Source organism: Tachypleus tridentatus, chromosome 1, assembly GCF_004210375.1.
Source record: "Tachypleus tridentatus isolate NWPU-2018 chromosome 1, ASM421037v1, whole genome shotgun sequence".
NCBI lineage: Eukaryota > Metazoa > Arthropoda > Merostomata > Xiphosura > Limulidae > Tachypleus > Tachypleus tridentatus.
This window is the reverse complement of record NC_134825.1, coordinates 112,757,970-112,784,575: the sequence shown is the minus strand read 5'-3', so window position 1 is coordinate 112,784,575 and position 26,606 is coordinate 112,757,970. Positions and strand designations below refer to the sequence as shown.

The 26,606-nt window shown below is 34.3% G+C and overlaps 1 protein-coding gene across 1 annotated transcript; it reads right to left on the bottom strand.

Annotated features, from left to right (window-relative positions):
• Positions 1-14,447: 14,447 nt before the first annotated feature.
• On the bottom strand, positions 14,448-19,572 carry LOC143232901 (uncharacterized). Its single transcript, XM_076468928.1, has 4 exons — positions 18,904-19,572; positions 16,999-17,209; positions 16,555-16,617; positions 14,448-14,525 (listed from the first exon to the last, which is right to left on the bottom strand). Exons 2-4 carry the CDS (start codon positions 17,185-17,187, stop codon positions 14,448-14,450), a joined length of 330 nt encoding a protein of 109 aa, XP_076325043.1. The 5' UTR covers positions 17,188-17,209; positions 18,904-19,572.
• Between the last annotated feature and the right edge of the window lie 7,034 nt (positions 19,573-26,606).

Here is a 26,606-nt window from a genome sequence, read left to right as displayed (position 1 = left end):
AGACAGAAATGTACCCAACAGTATAATAAGAGACAACAATGTATGCAACAGTCTCATCAGAGACAACAATGTATCCAACAGTCTCATCAGAGACAACAATGAAACCAAATGTATCCAAAAGTTTCATCAGAGACAACAATGTATCTAACGGTCTTTTCGAAGACAGCAATGTACCCAACAGCCTAATAAGAGACAACAATGTACCCAACAGTCTAATAAGGGACAACAATGAACCCAACAGTCTAATAAGAGAAAACAATGTTTACAATAGTCTCATCAGACACAACAATGAACCCAAATGTATCCAACTGTTTCATCAGAGAAAACAATGTATCCAACGGTCTTATCGAAGACAGCAATGCACCCAAAAGACTGATAATAGACAATAATGTATCCAACAATCTCAGTCGAAACAACAATGTATCTAACAGTCACATAATTGACAACAATGTATCCAATAGTCTATTCAGAGACAACAATGTAATCAACGGTCTTATCGGAGACAGCAATGTACCCAACAGTATAATAAGAGACAACAATGTATCCAACAGTCTCATCAGAGACAACAATAAACCCAAATGTATCCAACAGTTTCATCAGAGACAACAATGTATCCAACGGTCTTATCGAAGACAGCAATGTACCCAACAGCCTAATAAGAGACAACAATGTACCCAACAGTCTAATAAGGGGCAACAATGTACCCAACAGTCTAATAAGAGAAAACAATGTATCCAACAGTATCATCAGAGACAACAATGAATCCAACGGTTTTATAGGAGACAGCAATGTACCCAACAGTCTCATAAGAGACAAAAATTTACCCAAATGTATCCAACAGTTTCATCAAAGACAACAATGTATCCACCAGTCGCATCAGAGACAACAATGAATCCAACGGTTTTATCGGAGACAGCAATGTACCTAACTGTGTTATCAGAGACAAAAATTTACCCAAATGTATCCAGTCTCATGAGCGACAACAATTAACTCAAGTGTATCCAACAGTTTCATAAGACACAACAATGTATCCAACGGTCTTATCGTAGACAGCAATGTACCCAACAGTCTAAGAAGAGACAACAATGTATCCATTAGTCTCTTCATAGAGAACTATGAACCCAAATGTATCCAACAGTTTCATCAGAGACACCATTGTATCCAACGGTCTTATCGAAGACAGCAATGTACCCAATAGCCTAAAAAGAGACAACAATGTACCCAACAGTCTCATTAGAAACAACATTGTATCCAACAGTCACATAAGAGACAACAATGTATCCAACAATCTCATTAGAAACAACAATGTATCCAACAGTGACATCAGAGACAACAATGAACACAAATGTATCCAACAGTTTCATCAGGGACAACAATGTATCCAACGGTCTTATCGAAGACAGCAATAGACCCAACAGTCTAATAAGAGACAACAATGTACCAAACAGTCTAATAAGAGACAACAATGTATCCAACAGTCTCATCAGAGACAACAATGAAACCAAATATATCCAACAGTTTCATCAAAGACAACAATGTATCCAACAGTTTCATCAGAGACAACAATTTAACCAAATGTATCCAACAGTCTCATCAGCTACAACAATGAACTCAAGTGTATGCAACAGTTTCATAAGATACAACAATGTATCCAACAATCTCATTAGAAACAACATTGTGTCCAACAGTCACATAAGAGACAACAATGTATCCAACAATCTCATTAGAAACAACAATGTAAACAACAGTCTCATTAGAAACAACTCTGTATCCAACAAGCACATAAGAAACAACAATGTATCCAACAGTCACATAAGAGACTACAATGTATCCAATAGTCTATTCAGAGACAACGGTCTTATCGGAGACAGCAATGTATCGAACATTCTAATAAGAGACAACAATGTATCCAACAGTCTCATCAGAGACAACAATGAATCCAACGGTTTTATCGGAGAAAGCAATGTAACCAACAGTCTCATCAGAGACAACAATGACCCAAATGTATCCAACATTCACATAAGAGACAACAATGTATCATATAGTCTATTCAGAGACAACAATGTAATCAACGGTCTTCTCTGAGACAGCAATGTACCCAACAGTCTATTAAGAGACAACAATGTATCCAACAGTTTCATTAGAGACAACAATGAATCCAACGGTCTTATTGGAGACTGCAATGTACCCAACAGTCTCATAAGAGACACAAATGTACCCATATGTATCCAACAGTCTCATTGGCGACAACAATGAACTCAAGTGTATGCAACAGTTTCATTAGAGACAACAATGTATCCAACAATCTCATTAGAAACAACAATGTATCCAACAGTAACATAAGATTCAATAAGGTATCCAACAATCTCATTAGAAACAACAATGTATCCGACAGTCACATAAGAGACAACAATGTATCCAACAATCTCATTAGAAACAAGAATGTATCCAACAATCTCATTAGAAACAACAATGTATCCAACAGTCTAATAAGAGACAACAATGTATTCAACAGTTTCATCAGAGACAACAATGTATCCAATAGTCTATTCAGAGACAACAATGTATCCAAGAATCTCATTAAAAACGACAAGGTATCCAACAATCTCATTAGAAAGGACAATGTATCCAACAGTCTAATAATAGACAAGAATGTATTCAACAGTCTTATCAGAGAGAACAATGTATCCAATAGGCTATTCATAGTCAACAATGTATCCAATAGTCTATTCAGAGACAACAATGTACCCAACAGTCTCATTAGAGACAACAATGTATCCAACAGTCTCATCTGAGACAACAATGAACCCAAATTTATCCAACAGTTTTATCAGAGACAACAATGTATGCAACGGTCTTATCGAACACAGCAATGTACCCAACAGTCTAATTAGAGACAACAATGTATCCAACAACCTCATTAGAAACAACAATGTATCCAACAGTCACTTGAGAGACAACAATGTATCCAATAGTCTATTCAGAGACAAGAATGTATTCAACAGTCTCATCAGAGACAACAATGTATCAATAGTGTATTCTGAGACATCATTGAACCCAAATGTATCCAACAGTATCATCAGAGACAACAATGTATCCAACGGTCTTGTCGAAGACAGCAATGTACCCAAATGCCTAATAAGAGACAACAATGTACCCAACAGTCTAATAAGAGACAACAATGTATCCAACGGTCTTATCGAAGACAGCAATGTACCCAACAGTCTAATAAGAGACAACAATGTATTCAACAGTCTAATAAGAGACAACCATGTATCCAACGGTCTTATCAAAGACAGTAATGTATCCACTAGTCTAATAAGAGTCAACAATGTATCCAACAATCTCATTAGAAACAACAATGTATCGAACAGTCATATAAGAGACAACAATGTATCCAACAATCTCATTAGAAAAAACAATGTTTCCAACAGTCTAATAAGAGACAACAATGTATCCATTAGTTTATTCAGAGACAACCATGTACCCAACAGTCTAATAAGAGACAACAATGTCTTCAACAGTGTCATCAGAGACTACAATGTATCCAATAGTCTATTCAGAGACAACAATGTATTCAACAGCCTAATAAGAGACAACAATGTATCCAACGGTCTTATCGAAGACAGTAATGTACCCAACAGTCTAATAAGAGACAACAATGTATCCAACAGTCACATAAGAGACAACAATGTATCCAATAGTCTATTCAGAGACAACAGTGTAATCAACGGTCTTATCGGAGACAGAAATGTACCCAACAGTCTAATAAGAGACAACAATGTATCCAACAGTCTCATCAGAGACAACAATGTATCCAACAGTCTCATCAGAGACAACAATGAAACCAAATGTATCCAAAAGTTTCATCAGAGACAACAATGTATCTAACGGTCTTTTCGAAGACAGCAATGTACCCAACAGCCTAATAAGAGACAACAATGTACCCAACAGTCTAATAAGGGACAACAATGAACCCAACAGTCTAATAAGAGAAAACAATGTTTACAATAGTCTCATCAGACACAACAATGAACCCAAATGTATCCAACTGTTTCATCAGAGAAAACAATGTATCCAACGGTCTTATCGAAGACAGCAATGCACCCAAAAGACTGATAATAGACAATAATGTATCCAACAATCTCAGTCAGAAACAACAATGTATCTAACAGTCACATAATTGACAACAATGTATCCAATAGTCTATTCAGAGACAACAATGTAATCAACGGTCTTATCGGAGACAGCAATGTACCCAACAGTATAATAAGAGACAACAATGTATCCAACAGTCTCATCAGAGACAACAATAAACCCAAATGTATCCAACAGTTTCATCAGAGACAAAAATGTATCCAACGGTCTTATCGAAGACAACAATGTACCCAACAGCCTAATAAGAGACAACAATGTACCCAACAGTCTAATAAGGGGCAACAATGTACCCAACAGTCTAATAAGAGAAAACAATGTATCCAACAGTCTCATCAGAGACAACAATGAATCCAACGGTTTTATAGGAGACAGCAATGTACCCAACAGTCTCATAAGAGACAAAAATTTACCCAAATGTATCCAACAGTTTCATCAAAGACAACAATGTATCCACCAGTCGCATCAGAGACAACAATGAATCCAACGGTTTTATCGGAGACAGCAATGTACCTAACTGTCTTATCAGATACAAAAATTTACCCAAATGTATCCAGTCTCATGAGCGACAACAATTAACTCAAGTGTATCCAACAGTTTCATAAGACACAACAATGTATCCAACGGTCTTATCGAAGACAGCAATGTACCCAACAGTCTAAGAAGAGACAACAATGTATCCATTAGTCTCATCATAGAAAACTATGAACCCAAATGTATCCAACAGTTTCATCAGAGACAACAATTGTATCCAACGGTCTTATCGAAGACAGCAATGTACCCAATAGCTAATAAGAGACAACAATGTACCCAACAGTCTCATTAGAAACAACATTGTATCCAACAGTCACATAAGAGACAACAATGTATCCAACAATCTCATTAGAAACAACAATGTATCCAACAGTGACATCAGAGACAACAATGTATCCAATAGTCTATTCAGAGACAACAGTGTAATCAAAGGTCTTATCGGAGACAGCAATATACCCAACAGTCTAATAAGAGACAACAATGTATCCAACAGTCTCATCAGAGACAACAATGAACACAAATGTATCCAACAGTTTCATCAGGGACAACAATGTATCCAACGGTCTTATCGAAGACAGCAATGTACCCAACAGTCTAATAAGAGACAACAATGTATCCAACAGTCTAATAAGAGAACAACAATGTATCCAACAGTCTCATCAGAGACAACAATGAAACCAAATATATCCAACAGTTTCATCAAAGACAACAATGTATCCAACAGTTTCATCAGAGACAACAATTTAACCAAATGTATCCAACAGTCTCATCAGAGACAACAATTAACTCAATTGTATCCAACAGCTTCATAAGAGACAACAATGTATCCAACGGTCCTATCGAGGACAGCAATGTACCCAACAGCCTAATAAGAGACAACAATGTATCCAACAATCTCATTAGAAACAACAATGTATCCAACAGTCACATAAGAGACAACAATGTATCAATAGTCTATTCAGAGACAACAATGTAATCAACGGTCTCTCGGAGACAGCAATGTACCCAACAGTCTAATAAGAGACAACAATGTATCCAACAGTCTCATAAGAGACAACAATGTATCCAACGGTCTTATCGAGAGACAACAATGTATCCAACAGTCTAATAAGAGACAACAATGTATCCAACAGTCTCATTAGAAACAACAATGTATCCAACAGTCATATAAGAGACAACAATGTATCCAACAGTCTCATTAGAGAAAACAATGTATCCAACAGTCTAATAAGAGACAACAATGTATCCAACAGTTTATTCAGAGACAACAATGTACCCAACAGTCTAATAAGAGACAACAATGTATTCCAACAGTCTCATCAGAGACAACAATGTATCCAACAGTCTATTCAGAGACAACAATGTATCCAACAGTCTAATAAGAGACAACAATGTATCCAACAGTCCTATCGAGGACAGCAATGTATCCAACAGTCTAATAAGAGACAACAATGTATCCAACAATCTCATTAGAAACAACAATGTATCCAACAGTCACATAAGAGACAACAATGTATCAATAGTCTATTCAGAGACAACAATGTAATCAACGGTCTCGGAGACAGCAATCAGTATAAGAGACAACAATGTACCCAACAGTCTATTAAGAGACAACAATGTATCCAACAGTCTCATCAGAGACAACAATGTATCCAACAGTCTCACCAGAGACAACAATGAACCCAAATTTATCCAACAGTTTCATCAGAGACAACAATGTATCCAACAGTTTCATTAGAGACAACAATGAATCCAACGGTCTTATCGGAGACTGCAATGTACCCAACAGTCTCATAAGAGACACAAATGTACCCATATGTATCCAACAGTCTCATTGGAGACAACAATGAACTCAAGTGTATGCAACAGTTTCATAAGAGACAACAATGTATCCAACAATCTCATTAGAAACAACAATGTATCCAACAGTCTAATAAGAGACAACAATGTATCCAACAGTCACATAAGAGACAACAATGTATCCAACAGTCTATTCAGAGACAACAATGTAATCAACGGTCTTATCGGAGACAGAAATGTACCCAACAGTCTAATAAGAGACAACAATGTATCCAACAGTCTCATCAGAGACAACAATGTATCCAACAGTCTCATCAGAGACAACAATGAAACCAAATGTATCCAAAAGTTTCATCAGAGACAACAATGTATCCAACGGTCTTTTCGAAGACAGCAATGTACCCAACAGTCTAATAAGAGACAACAATGTACCCAACAGTCTAATAAGGGACAACAATGAACCCAACAGTCTAATAAGAGAAAACAATGTTTACAATAGTCTCATCAGACACAACAATGAACCCAAATGTATCCAACTGTTTCATCAGAGAAAACAATGTATCCAACGGTCTTATCGAAGACAGCAATGCACCCAAAAGACTGATAATAGACAATAATGTATCCAACAATCTCAGTCGAAACAACAATGTATCTAACAGTCACATAATTGACAACAATGTATCCAATAGTCTATTCAGAGACAACAATGTAATCAACGGTCTTATCGGAGACAGCAATGTACCCAACAGTATAATAAGAGACAACAATGTATCCAACAGTCTCATCAGAGACAACAATAAACCCAAATGTATCCAACAGTTTCATCAGAGACAACAATGTATCCAACGGTCTCATCGAAGACAGCAATGTACCCAACAGCCTAATAAGAGACAACAATGTACCCAACAGTCTAATAAGGGGCAACAATGTACCCAACAGTCTAATAAGAGAAAACAATGTATCCAACAGTATCATCAGAGACAACAATGAATCCAACGGTTTTATAGGAGACAGCAATGTACCCAACAGTCTCATAAGAGACAAAAATTTACCCAAATGTATCCAACAGTTTCATCAAAGACAACAATGTATCCACCAGTCGCATCAGAGACAACAATGAATCCAACGGTTTTATCGGAGACAGCAATGTACCTAACTGTGTTATCAGAGACAAAAATTTACCCAAATGTATCCAGTCTCATGAGCGACAACAATTAACTCAAGTGTATCCAACAGTTTCATAAGACACAACAATGTATCCAACGGTCTTATCGAAGACAGCAATGTACCCAACAGTCTAAGAAGAGACAACAATGTATCCATTAGTCTCATCATAGAAAACTATGAACCCAAATGTATCCAACAGTTTCATCAGAGACAACATTGTATCCAACGGTCTTATCGAAGACAGCAATGTACCCAACAGCCTAATAAGAGACAACAATGTACCCAACAGTCTCATTAGAAACAACATTGTATCCAACAGTCACATAAGAGACAACAATGTATCCAACAATCTCATTAGAAACAACAATGTATCCAACAGTCTCATTAGAAACAACAATGTATCCAACAGTTTCATAAGAGACAACAATGTATCCAACGGTCTTATCGAAGACAGCAATGTACCCAACAGTCTAATAAGAGACAACAATGTATCCAACAGTCTCATCAGAGAAAACAATGAACCCAAATGTATCCAACAGTTTCATCAGAGACAACAATGTATCCAACGGTCTTATCGAAGACAGCAATGTACCCAACAGTCTAATAAGAGACAACAATGTACCAAACAGTCTAATAAGAGACAACAATGTATCCAACAGTCTCATCAGAGACAACAATGAAACCAAATATATCCAACAGTTTCATCAAAGACAACAATGTATCCAACAGTTTCATCAGAGACAACAATTTAACCAAATGTATCCAACAGTCTCATCAGAGACAACAATTAACTCAATTGTATCCAACAGCTTCATAAGAGACAACAATGTATCCAACGGTCCTATCGAGGACAGCAATGTACCCAACAGCCTAATAAGAGACAACAATGTATCCAACAATCTCATTAGAAACAACAATGTATCCAACAGTCACATAAGAGACAACAATGTATCATATAGTCTATTCAGAGACAACAATGTAATCAACGGTCTTCTCGGAGACAGCAATGTACCCAACAGTCTAATAAGAGACAACAATGTATCCAACAGTCTCATAAGAGACAACAATGTATCCAACGGTCTTATCGAAGACAGTAATGTATCCACAGTCTAATAAGAGACAACAATGTATCCAACAGTCTCATTAGAAACAACAATGTATCCAACAGTCATATAAGAGACAACAATGTATCCAACAGTCTCATTAGAAAAAACAATGTATCCAACAGTCTAATAAGAGACAACAATGTATCCAACAGTTTATTCAGAGACAACAATGTACCCAACAGTCTAATAAGAGACAACAATGTATCCAACAGTCTCATCAGAGACAACAATGTATCCAACAGTCTATTCAGAGACAACAATGTATCCAACAGTCTAATAAGAGACAACAATGTATCCAACAGTCCTATCGAGGACAGCAATGTACCCAACAGTCTAATAAGAGACAACAATGTATCCAACAGTCTCATTAGAAACAACAATGTATCCAACAGTCACATAAGAGACAACAATGTATCAATAGTCTATTCAGAGACAACAATGTAATCAACGGTCTTATCGGAGACAACAATGTACCCAACAGTCTATTAAGAGACAACAATGTATCCAACAGTCTCATCAGAGACAACAATGTATCCAACAGTCTCACCAGAGACAACAATGAACCCAAATTTATCCAACAGTTTCATCAGAGACAACAATGTATCCAACAGTTTCATTAGAGACAACAATGAATCCAACGGTCTTATCGGAGACTGCAATGTACCCAACAGTCTCATAAGAGACACAAATGTACCCATATGTATCCAACAGTCTCATTGGAGACAACAATGAACTCAAGTGTATGCAACAGTTTCATAAGAGACAACAATGTATCCAACAATCTCATTAGAAACAACAATGTATCCAACAGTCTAATAAGAGACAACAATGTATCCAACAGTCACATAAGAGACAACAATGTATCCAATAGTCTATTCAGAGACAACAGTGTAATCAACGGTCTTATCGGAGACAGAAATGTACCCAACAGTATAATAAGAGACAACAATGTATGCAACAGTCTCATCAGAGACAACAATGTATCCAACAGTCTCATCAGAGACAACAATGAAACCAAATGTATCCAAAAGTTTCATCAGAGACAACAATGTATCTAACGGTCTTTTCGAAGACAGCAATGTACCCAACAGCCTAATAAGAGACAACAATGTACCCAACAGTCTAATAAGGGACAACAATGAACCCAACAGTCTAATAAGAGAAAACAATGTTTACAATAGTCTCATCAGACACAACAATGAACCCAAATGTATCCAACTGTTTCATCAGAGAAAACAATGTATCCAACGGTCTTATCGAAGACAGAAATGCACCCAAAAGACTGATAATAGACAATAATGTATCCAACAATCTCAGTCGAAACAACATTGTATCTAACAGTCACATAATTGACAACAATGTATCCAATAGTCTATTCAGAGACAACAATGTAATCAACGGTCTTATCGGAGACAGCAATGTACCCAACAGTATAATAAGAGACAACAATGTATCCAACAGTCTCATCAGAGACAACAATAAACCCAAATGTATCCAACAGTTTCATCAGAGACAACAATGTATCCAACGGTCTCATCGAAGACAGCAATGTACCCAACAGCCTAATAAGAGACAACAATGTACCCAACAGTCTAATAAGGGGCAACAATGTACCCAACAGTCTAATAAGAGAAAACAATGTATCCAACAGTATCATCAGAGACAACAATGAATCCAACGGTTTTATAGGAGACAGCAATGTACCCAACAGTCTCATAAGAGACAAAAATTTACCCAAATGTATCCAACAGTTTCATCAAAGACAACAATGTATCCACCAGTCGCATCAGAGACAACAATGAATCCAACGGTTTTATCGGAGACAGCAATGTACCTAACTGTCTTATCAGATACAAAAATTTACCCAAATGTATCCAGTCTCATGAGCGACAACAATTAACTCAAGTGTATCCAACAGTTTCATAAGACACAACAATGTATCCAACGGTCTTATCGAAGACAGCAATGTACCCAACAGTCTAAGAAGAGACAACAATGTATCCATTAGTCTCATCATAGAAAACTATGAACCCAAATGTATCCAACAGTTTCATCAGAGACACCATTGTATCCAACGGTCTTATCGAAGACAGCAATGTACCCAATAGCCTAATAAGAGACAACAATGTACCCAACAGTCTCATTAGAAACAACATTGTATCCAACAGTCACATAAGAGACAACAATGTATCCAACAATCTCATTAGAAACAACAATGTATCCAACAGTCTCATTAGAGACAACAATGTATCCAACAGTTTCATAAGAGACAACAATGTATCCAACGGTCTTATCGAAGACAGCAATGTACCCAACAGTCTAATAAGAGACAACAATGTATCCAACAGTCTCATCAGAGACAACAATGAACCCAAATGTATCCAACAGTTTCATCAGGGACAACAATGTATCCAACGGTCTTATCGAAGACAACAATGTACCCAACAGTCTAATAAGAGACAACAATGTACCAAACAGTCTAATAAGAGACAACAATGTATCCAACAGTCTCATCAGAGACAACAATGAAACCAAATATATCCAACAGTTTCATCAAAGACAACAATGTATCCAACAGTTTCATCAGAGACAACAATTTAACCAAATGTATCCAACAGTCTCATCAGAGACAACAATTAACTCAATTGTATCCAACAGCTTCATAAGAGACAACAATGTATCCAACGGTCCTATCGAGGACAGCAATGTACCCAACAGCCTAATAAGAGACAACAATGTATCCAACAATCTCATTAGAAACAACAATGTATCCAACAGTCACATAAGAGACAACAATGTATCAATAGTCTATTCAGAGACAACAATGTAATCAACGGTCTTCTCGGAGACAGCAATGTACCCAACAGTCTATTAAGAGACAACAATGTATCCAACAGTCTCATCAGAGACAACAATGTACCCAACAGTCTCACCAGAGACAACAATGAACCCAAATTTATCCAACAGTTTCATCAGAGACAACAATGTATCCAACAGTTTCATTAGAGACAACAATGTATCCAACGGTCTTATCGGAGACTGCAATGTACCCAACAGTCTCATAAGAGACACAAATGTACCCATATGTATCCAACAGTTTCATTGGAGACAACAATGAACTCAAGTGTATGCAACAGTTTCATAAGAGACAACAATGTATCCAACAATCTCATTAGAAACAACAATGTATCCGACAGTCACATAAGAGACAACAATGTATCCAACAATCTCATTAGAAACAACAATGTAAACAACAGTCTCATTAGAAACAACAATGTATCCAACAAGCACATAAGAAACAACAATGTATCCAACAGTCACATAAGAGACAACAATGTATCCAATAGTCTATTCAGAGACAACGGTCCTATCGAGGACAGCAATGTACCCAACAGCCTAATAAGAGACAACAATGTATCCAAATGTATCCAACAGTCACATAAGAGACAACAATGTATCATATAGTCTATTCAGAGACAACAATGTAATCAACGGTCTTCTCGGAGACAGCAATGTACCCAACAGTCTATTAAGAGACAACAATGTATCCAACAGTCTCATCAGAGACAACAATGTACCCAACAGTCTCACCAGAGACAACAATGAACCCAAATTTATCCAACAGTTTCATCAGAGACAACAATGTATCCAACAGTTTCATTAGAGACAACAATGAATCCAACGGTCTTATCGGAGACTGCAATGTACCCAACAGTCTCATAAGAGACACAAATGTACCCATATGTATCCAACAGTCTCATTGGCGACAACAATGAACTCAAGTGTATGCAACAGTTTCATAAGATACAACAATGTATCCAACAATCTCATTAGAAACAACATTGTGTCCAACAGTCTAATAACAGACAACAATGTATCCAACAGTCACATAAGAGACAACAATGTATCCAATAGTCTATTCAGAGACAACAGTGTAATCAACGGTCTTATCGGAGACAGAAATGTACCCAATAGTATAATAAGAGACAACAATGTATGCAACAGTCTCATCAGAGACAACAATGTATCCAACAGTCTCATCAGAGACAACAATGAAACCAAATGTATCCAAAAGTTTCATCAGAGACAACAATGTATCTAACGGTCTTTTCGAAGACAGCAATGTACCCAACAGCCTAATAAGAGACAACAATGTACCCAACAGTCTAATAAGGGACAACAATGAACCCAACAGTCTAATAAGAGAAAACAATGTTTACAATAGTCTCATCAGACACAACAATGAACCCAAATGTATCCAACTGTTTCATCAGAGAAAACAATGTATCCAACGGTCTTATCGAAGTCAGAAATGCACCCAAAAGACTGATAATAGACAATAATGTATCCAACAATCTCAGTCGAAACAACATTGTATCTAACAGTCACATAATTGACAACAATGTATCCAATAGTCTATTCAGAGACAACAATGTAATCAACGGTCTTATCGGAGACAGCAATGTACCCAACAGTATAATAAGAGACAACAATGTATCCAACAGTGTCATCAGAGACAACAATAAACCCAAATGTATCCAACAGTTTCATCAGAGACAACAATGTATCCAACGGTCTCATCGAAGACAGCAATGTACCCAACAGCCTAATAAGAGACAACAATGTACCCAACAGTCTAATAAGGGGCAACAATGTACCCAACAGTCTAATAAGAGAAAACAATGTATCCAACAGTATCATCAGAGACAACAATGAATCCAACGGTTTTATAGGAGACAGCAATGTACCCAACAGTCTCATAAGAGACAAAAATTTACCCAAATGTATCCAACAGTTTCATCAAAGACAACAATGTATCCACCAGTCGCATCAGAGACAACAATGAATCCAACGGTTTTATCGGAGACAGCAATGTACCTAACTGTGTTATCAGAGACAAAAATTTACCCAAATGTATCCAGTCTCATGAGCGACAACAATTAACTCAAGTGTATCCAACAGTTTCATAAGACACAACAATGTATCCAACGGTCTTATCGAAGACAGCAATGTACCCAACAGTCTAAGAAGAGACAACAATGTATCCATTAGTCTCATCATAGAAAACTATGAACCCAAATGTATCCAACAGTTTCATCAGGGACACCATTGTATCCAACGGTCTTATCGAAGACAGCAATGTACCCAATAGCCTAATAAGAGACAACAATGTACCCAACAGTCTCATTAGAAACAACATTGTATCCAACAGTCACATAAGAGACAACAATGTATCCAACAATCTCATTAGAAACAACAATGTACCCAACAGTCTCATTAGAAACAACATTGTATCCAACAGTTTCATAAGACACAACAATGTATCCAACGGTCTTATCGAAGACAGCAATGTACCCAACAGTCTAAGAAGAGACAACAATGTATCCATTAGTCTCATCATAGAAAACTATGAACCCAAATGTATCCAACAGTTTCATCAGGGACAACAATGTATCCAACGGTCTTATCGAAGACAGCAATGTACCCAACAGTCTAATAAGAGACAACAATGTACCAAACAGTCTAATAAGAGACAACAATGTATCCAACAGTCTCATCAGAGACAACAATGAAACCAAATATATCCAACAGTTTCATCAAAGACAACAATGTATCCAACAGTTTCATCAGAGACAACAATTTAACCAAATGTATCCAACAGTCTCATCAGCGACAACAATTAACTCAATTGTATCCAACAGCTTCATAAGAGACAACAATGTATCCAACGGTCCTATCGAGGACAGCAATGTACCCAACAGCCTAATAAGAGACAACAATGTGTCCAACAATCTCATTAGAAACAACAATGTATCCAACAGTCACATAAGAGACAACAATGTATCATATAGTCTATTCAGAGACAACAATGTAATCAACGGTCTTCTCGGAGACAGCAATGTACCCAACAGTCTATTAAGAGACAACAATGTATCCAACAGTCTCATCAGAGACAACAATGTACCCAACAGTCTCACCAGAGACAACAATAAACCCAAATTTATCCAACAGTTTCATCAGAGACAACAATGTATCCAACAGTTTCATTAGAGACAACAATGAATCCAACGGTCTTATCGGAGACTGCAATGTACCCAACAGTCTCATAAGAGACACAAATGTACCCATATGTATCCAACAGTTTCATTGGCGACAACAATGAACTCAAGTGTATGCAACAGTTTCATAAGATACAACAATGTATCCAACAATCTCATTAGAAACAACATTGTGTCCAACAGTCACATAAGAGACAACAATGTATCCAACAATCTCATTAGAAACAACAATGTAAACAACAGTCTCATTAGAAACAACATTGTATCCAACAAGCACATAAGAAACAACAATGTATCCAACAGTCACATAAGAGACAACAATGTATCCAATAGTCTATTCAGAGACAACGGTCTTATCGGAGACAGCAATGTATCGAACATTCTAATAAGAGACAACAATGTATCCAACAGTCTCATCAGAGACAACAATGAATCCAACGGTTTTATCGGAGACAGCAATGTAACCAACAGTCTCATCAGAGACAACAATGTACCCAAATGTATCCAACAGTCACATAAGAGACAACAATGTATCATATAGTCTATTCAGAGTCAACAATGTAATCAACGGTCTTCTCGGAGACAGCAATGTACCCAACAGCCTAATAAGAGACAACAATGTATTCAACAGTCTAATAAGAGACAACCATGTATCCAACGGTCTTATCGAAGACAGTAATGTATCCACTAGTCTAATAAGAGTCAACAATGTATCCAACAATCTCATTAGAAACAACAATGTATCGAACAGTCATATAAGAGACAACAATGTATCCAACAATCTCATTAGAAAAAACAATGCTTCCAACAGTCTAATAAGAGACAACAATGTATCCATTAGTTTATTCAGAGACAACCATGTACCCAACAGTCTAATAAGAGACAACAATGTCTTCAACAGTGTCATCAGAGACTACAATGTATCCAATAGTCTATTCAGAGACAACAATGTATTCAACAGTCTCATCAGGGATAACAATGTATCCAACAGTCTCATCTGGAAGATGGAAGAATGCATTATTAAATTTTTAAACTCAACTGTTTCTCGTGCTTTTAACAATATACAATATACAATATTGGACTATACATCTTATGTGTTATTGTGTCATTTTCATTACTGGGGCTAAACAAGTACAACATGTTTTATTTTTCATTGATACGACCTTCTATAGAGTAACTAGTTTTATGGGCTTGTACTTTTAATTCTATTTCTTTGGTTTTTATTTCATTAAGAACAACAACTCTACTTTTCACAGCCTCATCAACAATAGCTACCTTAATGGTTTTTGTTTTTTTTTGGTTTAAATCTTACTTCATATTCGAGATTAATGAATAAATGTTAAATACTATAGTGTAAAGTATGGTATTGAATTAATGTAAAAACAATCAGCCAAACTATTCTTTAAATACGATAGATGGTAGTTTCCCAGTTAACACGTGAGTTCTACAATTCACATAGCTTTCTTCTTATGGTACATTACACTATACCTTTACTGAATACTGTATTCAAGTTGTATTTATTTAGCCTTTATATTAAAAACTTCTAGTTTCTGAATTAAAACAGTTAGTTACATAATTTTTTTGCTTATTTACTCTTATATATTCTTGAAATATTTGTAACTGCTTTTACTTCCACCACTGGTTTTACTGTAAGATAAAGTAACTGACACAAACTGAATATTGAATAATTAGTTTCGAAAGTGATCACAGAACATTATTATTATTAATATTACCTCTTTCAGTTTTCCTGCGGGATCTGTGCAATTATTAACGGCTGCATTATCATCAAATGCTTTCTGAACAAAACACAAAAAAATTTACTAAACATCTTAGTGAATGAAAGAAAAACAAAGATTAACCTGTCTTATCATCAACAGATTTATTTCTCGTCTTTTATTATAAAACCATGTAGATAAATTAACTGCATTTATATATTAATTTTTGCAAAAATAAACTCAGGATTAAATGCTACTTGTATTACTTCAGTCTTGTCTCTCTTTCTAAAGGAGTTTTAGATTCATATAAATTAAAATATAAAACTATTCAAAAATTCCTTCCCCAAGAACAACCTTGGCTGAATCCGTCTCTACATTTACGCCAATTGTAATTGTATGAATTCCTACGTGCACGTAGTGATAATGTATACAATATATTCAATATTTATTGTTAATTCTTACCTGCATTTTGTTTATTCCTAGGCCATTTATTGCCACTTCATAAAGAAACGTTTTTAACTTCAAAGGTCCATTGTGATCTGTTGCACAACGTACTGATGGAAAATCATGATTCATAAGGAAACACACCACGAGAAATACACCAGCAACACCAGACTGACAGCCATTCGAATATGAACGATAGCCGTTCATCTTTAATAACTGATTTTTCTCACTAGGAGAAAACAGAGAGAAAACATTACTAATGTCTTGTTTACACACTGAACTGTTTTTAATCGTATTTATGGCAAAACTACTGATGTCATCTTCTGTCATCCCTAACTCTGAACTCCCAACCAGAGAGAGGGCAGCCAGTCTCCAGGATCCTACCACACACAATCAGAAATTGATTGTCACTCTTATAACACATTCGTGGCTTAACACACAGGGAATACTCTAAGACTAACCAGATTTGTGTCTGGTTAGCCAGCTCCGAAATTCAGTACTCTTCCATGGCCATTGCAATATTTTAAAATGAAGAGACATCTGTTCTTGTAGTGGTTCAAATTCAAGCTCCAGTTTTTATATTTATAACCAAAAATTATAAAATATCTTTTTTTTCAGTATCCATCAAAAGGAGCAACATATAATAATGTTTTTTTTTCAAACCCTTATAATAAAAATTAAAACTAAAATTTCGAACCTTTTTTGCAGTAAAACATGTATACCATGGTAAAAATATATTGGTTTAGGCTTAATAAAAGAAAGAGCAGTGTTATATGGATGAAGTAAAAAATCTTGGGGTCATGGTTCATCAGTCTCCTAAGCCACCACCTAAGTACCAGTGATATGACAAACAGGAAATTTAAGTAATGTTTTGTAATAAGGTAGATTATTTTGTGTATATTAGTTTTCGATTAAACCAAGATGTTTGTTTGTTTTGAATTTCGCAAAGCTACTCTAGGGCTATCTGTGTAAGATATTTGGCAGTGTAAGACTAGAGGGAAAGCAGCTAGTCATCACCACCCACCGCCAATTCTTGGGCTACTCTCTTACCAACGAATAGGGGGATTGACCGTCACATTATAACGCCCCCACGGCTGAAAGGGCGAGCATGTTTGGCGCGACAGGGATGCGAACCCGCGACCCTAAGATTATGAGTTGCACGCCTTAACACGCTTGGCCATGCCGAGCTAAACTAAGATGCAACACCAGAACTAAAAATGAATCCAGTAGTTAACACAGCTAAGTCAGTATACCACTATGAGTTATTTATTCACCAGTTTGATATCCTCCCTATTACCAACATTATTGGCCATAATCCAAATTGTATCTTCTGCTCACTCGCAATTTTCTGTTATGCAAACTATTTAAATTTAATAAAATCCAAATATTAAAACTGTAATTATCTAAGCAACTGGGTGATTTAAAGTAAATATATTAAAATAAACTAAAATCTTTAATAAAAGTAAAATAGTGGTTACAAAATTTGACTTTTTCAAAAGACATATCAGTCAAACGTATGAAGATACAACGTTTTCATACATTTCATTACATGAAAATCAGTTTCACCCTATTAGCTCTGCTTTAACGACTTGAGTGGCTTGTCTATCAATACGCCAACAGCGACTTCTTTAGTCACTCTACAAAGCTGGTTCCCACATATGTTATTTTGTGACCCAAGCTCAAATAACTCAAAATCAGGTGAATGCTTTTACTAAATACGTCAAACCGTCAAACGCAAACTACGCCATGATGTATTTAGTACCGTAACAAATTCACAGAAATAAAACCTTGATATATTTTTACAACAATAATAATAATAATAATAAAATAAGTAATGGAAGCTGTTGTTCGTTATAATTTATACAAAATATGGCTCTGCATTGGTTTTAGTAATTAATTTATTATATTAGTTTAAACTATTACCTTTTCTATGTCTCTCCTCTCGAGGCAGTTGAATATATTTCACTTAAAATATAAATTGTCAATTTCTTTGAAAGCTAAAAACTACACGTCAGACGTGAAAACGAACTTACTTATTGTAATATTTTGGTTTAGTCGTACTATTTTTAAAACTTAGAAGTTTATTAACATTTAAAGATCTTGAAGTTATCTGGTATATTCTCTCTTCTTAGTAAACTTTCTTCACGTCTAAGTATTGGTAATTAGGGTCTTTCGTGATTTTGTTACAATCACGAGTGGTTTGTAATATTTGACTGACACGTGAATAGAACAACATAAACAGGTTTAACAAGTTGCTATTTTCCTCATGAGCGATTTGGATTTTCCTGGAAGTAATACAACTACACGTACCTTACTAATAAAACTCTCTATCTCTTGTATGGGTATTTGGGTATTGACGTTTATATACCCAGGAGGTTCAGGTTTCGCTCTCTATCTCTTGTATGGGTATTTGGGTACTGATGTTTATATACCCAGGAGGGTCAGGTTTCGTTAACCTCTTCCTCCATCCTTGAAATTTTGGTTTCACAACTGTCAAGTTTATTTATATATTGTACACGAGGGCTATAGAAATAATAACTGTGTTTTCTGTTTATGTTTGAATTTCGCGAAATTCTACACGAGAGCTAACTGCGAGAGCCGTTTTGAAGTAACAGCCTAAATGGAAAACAATCTAGTCAACAGCACCCACCCCCAAACTCTTAAGCTATTATTAAGGAATACTGGGTTTTATCGTCACATTAAGGCCTAGCATGGCCACGTGGGTAAGGCACTCGACTCGTAATTTGAAAATCTCGGGTTCCAATCCCCATCGCACCAAACATGCTAGCCCCTTTCAGTCGTGGGGGCGTTATAATGTTACGGTCGATCCCACTATTCGTTGGTAAAAGAGTAGCCAAAGAGTTGGCGGTGGATGGTGATGACTGGCTGCCTTCCCTCTGGTCTTACATTGCTAAATTAGGGACGGCTAGCACACATAACTCTCGGGTACCTTTGCGCGAAATTCAAAACAAACTAAACCGTCACATCAAAATGTCTACACAGCTGGAAGGACGAGTATATTCGGAGCCGGAACTCAAAGCTACGCAGTCAGATTGCAAGTCAAATGTCCTAACCACTATCCTCCCCACCCTCATGTCTGTGGATTTAGTTGTATTTTATAAACCTGTTCGTTAAACTGTGACTTCACTCGGTTAAGCCACTCTTGAAAGGAAATGACATAATTATGTTTAATTATCGAACCAGCACCAGAAAGCTTTCATATTTGACTAGATATTATTCACCTACTAAATAATAAAGCAAATTAATAATCGAAACCATTAACTTAAAGACGATCATTTATTATTACGATCTCAAGTCACGTGATCGTGACGTTTGGATACTGTTGTGGTAGACTTAATATATCAACAACAAATAGGTTTCTGACAAGATATATTACATATTTCACTTACTAGTATTATATATTTTTTCAATCTGACAAAAAAGATTTTTTTTTAATATTATATTATTAGATTAGGGTTACGTAGACTGGCTAATTTGTTAGGCAAAGAACAAAGTAATGGCCAAAAATCAATTATTCCAGGTTCTAGACTCATTTCATGAAGGTATTAAAAGTTGCAATCCAAACATCTTTTATTTCTCCATCAGCTATAGTTTAAAAACGGGTTTCAGTACTTATACGACAATCACAAACTCAACAAAGTGATATCCCCCGCTCGTACAGCAGTAAGTCTACGGATGTACATCGCTAAAATAAAGGGATTAGTTCCCCTCAGTGAACACAGCAGTGTGCACAATGTGGCTTTGTTATAAGAAAAATACAAACACTAGAAAAATGGTGTTAAAGTGTTAGGCAAGCAAAGAAGACTTTTTTCGGTGTTAATAGAAGAGTTAGTTTCGTTCAACCAATCATGCTCGCTCTTTCAGCTGTAAGGGCTTTATAATGTTACAGTCAATCACACTATTCGCTGGTAAACTGAAAGTCCCACGGTCGGCAGTGGATGGTAAGCAATAACTGATAAGATAGTGATGGCTCGCGCATACAGTTCACGTATCGCGTTGCTATGTCTTTGTTTGTTTGGAATTAAGCACAAAGCTGCACAATGGACGACCTGTGCTCTACTCACCACGGGTATCGAAATCCGGTGTCAACAGGCGCTACTTCGAAAACATATCGTTGTGCTACGAAATTCAAATCAAACAAAAATTCGTCGGATCTATCCTACTTAATGGTAAATATAATTTTTAAACTCTATACTACCTTATGGTAAATATAGTTTTTACACTCTATCCTACCTTATGGTAAATATACATTTTAAACTCTATCCTACCTTATGGTAAATACAGATTTTACACTCTATCCCACCTTATAGTAAATATAGTTTTTACACTCTATCCTACATTATGGTAAATATAGTTTTTACACTCTATCCTACCTTATGGTAAATATAGTTTTTACACTCTATCCTACATTATGGTAATTATAGTTTTTACACTCTATCCTACCTAATGATAAATATAGTTTTTACACTCTATCCTACCTTATGGCAAATATACTTTTTACACTCTATCCTACATTATGGTAAATATAGTTTTTATACTCTATCCTATCTTATGGAATATATAGTTTTTACACACTCTCCTACCTTATGATCAATATAGTTTTTACACTCTATCCTACATTATGATAAATATAGTTTTTACACTCTCTCCTACTTATGGTAAAAATTGTTTTTACACTCTATCCTATCTTATGGTAAATATAGTTTTTTGCACTCTATCCAAATTATGGTAAATATAGTTTTTACACTCTATCCTACATTATGGTAAATATAGTTTTTACACTCTATCCTACCTTATGATAAATATAGTTTTTACACTCTATCCTACCTTATGGTAAATATAGTTTTTACACTCTATCCTATCTTATGGTAAATATCGTTTTTACACTCTATCCTATCTTATGGTAAATATAGTTTTTACATTCTATCCTACCTTATGGTAAATATAGTTTTTAAGCTCTATCCCACATTATGGAAAATATAGTTTTTATACTCTATCCTACCTGATGGTAAATATAGTTTTTACACTCTATCCTATCTTATCGTAAATATAGTTTTTACACTCTATTCTACCTTATGGTAAATATAGTTTTTATACTCTATCCTATCTTATGGAATATATAGTTTTTACACACTCTCCTACCTTATGATAAAAATAGTTTTTACGTTCTATTCTTCCTTATCGTAAATATAGTTATTACACTCTATCATTCCTTATGGTAAATATAGTTTTTATACTCTATCCTACATTATGGTAATTATAGTTTTTACACTTTATCCTACCTTATAATAAATATAGTTTTTAGACTCTATCCTACCTTATGGTAAATATAGTTTTACACCTTATATGGTAAATATAGTTTTTTTACACTCTATCGTTCCTTAAGGTAAATATAGTTTTTTACACTCTATCCTACCTTATGGTAAATATAGTTTTTAAACTCTATCCTACCTTATGGTAAATATAGTTTTTACACTCTATCCTATCTTATGGTAAATATAGTTTTTTGCACTCTATCCAAATTATGGTAAATATAGTTTTTACACTCTATCCTACCTTATGGTAAATATAGTTTTTAGACTCTATCCCACCTTATAGTAAATATAGTTTTTACACTCTATCGATCCTTAAGGTAAATATAGTTTTTAGACTCTATCCCACCTTATAGTAAATATAGTTTTTACACTCTATCCTACCTTATGGTAAATATAGTTTTTACACTCTATCCTATCTTATGGTAAATATAGTTTTTTGCACTCTATCCAAATTATGGTAAATATAGTTTTTACACTCTATCCTACATTATGGTAAATATAGTTTTTACACTCTATCCTACCTTATGGTAAATATAGTTTTTATACTCTATCGTATCTTATGGAATATATAGTTATTACACATTCTCCTACCTTATGATAAATATAGTTTTTACGTTCTATTCTTCCTTATGGTAAATTTAGTTTTTACACTCTATCCTACATTATGGAAAATATACTTTTTACACTCTCTCCTACCTAATGGTAAATATACTTTTTACACTCTCTCCTACTTATGGTAAATATAGTTTTTACACTCTATCCAAATTATGGTTAATATAGTTTTTACACTCTATCCTACATTATGGTAAATATAGTTTTTACGTTCTATTCTTCCTTATGGAAAATATAGTTTTCACACTCTATCCTACATTATGGTAAATATAGTTTTTACACTCTATCCTACATTATAATAAATATAGTTTTTACATTCTATCGTACCTTATCGTAAATATAGTTATTACACTCTATCATTCCTTTAGGTAAATATAGTTTTTACACTTTATCCTACCTTATAATAAATATAGTTTTTAGACTCTATCCCATCTTATAGTAAATATAGTTTTCACACTCTATCGTTCCTTAAGGTAAATATAGTTTTTTACACTCTATCCTACCTTATGGTAAATATAGTTTTTACACTCTATCCTACCTTATGGTAAATATAGTTTTTGCACTCTATCCTATCTTATGGTATATATAGTTTTAACACTCTATCTTACGTTAGGGTAAATATCGTTTTTACACTCTATCATACCTAATGGTAAATATCGTTTTTACAATCTATCTTACCTTATGGAAAATATAGTTTTTACACTCTATCCTATTTTATGGAAAATATGGTTTTTACACTCTATCCTATCTAAAAGTATATACAGTTTTACACTCTATCTTACCTAATGGTAAGTATTCTTTTTACACTCTATCCTTTCGTACGGTAAATATGGTTTTTACACTCTATCCTATTTTATGGTAAATATAGATTTTACACTCTATCCTACCTTATGGAAAATATAGTTTTTACACTCTATCCTATATAAAAGTATATATAGTTTTAACATTCTCTCTTACCTTATTGTAAATATCGTTTTTACACTCTCTCCTTCCTTATGGTAAATATAGTTCTTACACTCTATCCTACATTCTGGTAAATATAGTTTTTACACTCTATCCTACCTTATGGTAAATATAGTTTTTACACTCTATCCTATCTTTCGGAAAATACAGTTTTTACACTCTATCCAACATTATGGAAAATATAGTTTTTACACTTTCTCCTACTTATGGTAAATATAGTTTTTACACTGTATCCAATTTTATGATAAATAAAGGTTTTACACTCTATCCTACCTTAATGTAAATATACTTTTTTATCCTACCTTGTGGTAAATATAGTTTTCCTACTCTCTCCTACCCTATGGTAAATATAGTTTTTACACTCTATCCTACCTTATGGTAAATATAGTTTTTACACTCTATCCTACATTATGGTAAATATAGTTTTTACACTCTATCCTATCTTATGGAATATATAGTTTTTACACTCTCTCCTACTTATGGTAAATATAGTTTTTACACTCTCTCCTACCCTATGGTAAATATAGTTTTTACACTCTATCCTACCTTATGGTAAATATAGTTTTTACACTCTATCCTACATTATGGTAAATATAGTTTTTATACTCTATCCTATCTTATGGAATATATAGTTTTTACACACTCTCCTACCTTATGATAAATATAGTTTTTACACTCTCTCCTACTTATGGTAAATATAGTTTTTACACTCTATCCTATCTTATGGTAAATATAGTTTTTTGCACTCTATCCAAATAATGGTAAATATAGTTTTTACACTCTATCCTACATTATGGTAAATATAGTTTTTACACTCTATCCTACCTTATGATAAATATAGTTTTACATTCTATCCTACCTAATGGTAAATATAGTTTTTACACTCTATCCTATCTTATGGAATATATAGTTTTTACACTCTATCCTATCTGAGGGTAAATATTGTTTTTACACTCTATCCTTCTCACGGTAAATATAGTTTTTACATTCTATCCTACATTTTGTAAAATATAGTTTTTACACTCTATCCTACCTTATAGTAAATATAGTTTTACCCTCTCTCCTACCTAATGGTAAATATAGTTTTTACACTCTATCCTACCTTATTGTAAATATAGTTTTTATATTCTATCCTCCCTTATGGTAAATATAGTTTTCACACTCTATCCTACCTTTTAGTAAATATAGTTTTTACACTCTATCGTTCCTTAAGGTAAATATAGTTTTTACACTCTATCCTTCCTTATGGTAAATATAGATTTTACAGTCTATCCTACTATATGGTAAATATAGTTTTTACATTATATCCTACCCAATGGTAAATATAGTTTTTATATTTTATCCTACCTAATAGTAAATATAGTCTTTACACTCTATCCTACATTATGGAAAATATAGTTTTTACATTCTATCCTTCCTTATGGTAAATATAGTTTTACATTCTATCCTACCTAATGGTAAATATAGTTTTTACATTCTATCCTACCTTATGGTGAATATAGTTTTTACATTCTCTCCTACCTTATGGAAAATATAGTTTTTACACTTTATTCTACATTATGGTAAATATAGTTTTTACACTATATCCTACCTTATGGTAAATATAGTTTTTACACTATATCCTTCCTTCTGAAAAATATAGTTTTTACACTCTATCCTTCTCGTGGTAAATATTTGTTTTTACATTCTATTCTTACTTAGGGTAAATATAGTTTTTACACTCTATCCTATCTTATGGAATATAAAGTTTTCACACTCTATCCTATCTGAGGGTAAATATTGTTTTTACACTCTATCCTACCTTATTGTAAATACAGTTTTTATATTCTATACTCCCTTATGGAAAATATAGTTTTCACACTCTATCCTACATTTTAGTAAATATAGTTTTTACACTCTATCGTTCCTTAAGGTAAATATAGTTTTTACACTCTATCCTTCCTTATGGTAAATATAGTTTTTACACTCCATCCTACCTTATGGTAAATATAGATTTTACACTCTATCCTACCTTATGGTAAATATAGTTTTTACATTATATCCTACCCAATGGTAAATATAGTTTTTACATTTTTTCCTACCTAATGGTAAATATAGTCTTTACACTCTATCCTACATTATGAAAATTATAGTTTTTACATTCTATCCTACCTTATGGAAAATATAGTTTTTACACTCTATCCTATATAAAAGTATATATAGTTTTAACATTCTCTCTTACCTTATTGTAAATATCGTTTTTACACTCTCTCCTTCCTTATGGTAAATATAGTTCTTACACTCAATCCTACATTCTGGTAAATATAGTTTTTACACTCTATCCTACCTTATGGTAAATATAGTTTTTACACTCTATCCCATCTTTCGGAAAATACAGTTTTTACACTCTATCCAACATTATGGAAAATATAGTTTTTACACTGTACCCTACCTTATGATAAATAAAGTTTTTACACTCTATCCTACCTTTATGTAAATATACTTTTTACACTCTATCCTACCTTGTGATAAATATAGTTTTTACACTCTCTCCTACCTTATGGTAAATATAGTTTTTACACTCTATCCTACCTTATGGTAAATATAGTTTTTACACTCTATCCTACATTATGGTAAATATAGTTTTTATACTCTATCCTATCTTATGGTAAATATAGTTTTTTGCACTCTATCCAAATAATGGTAAATATAGTTTTTACACTCTATCCTACATTA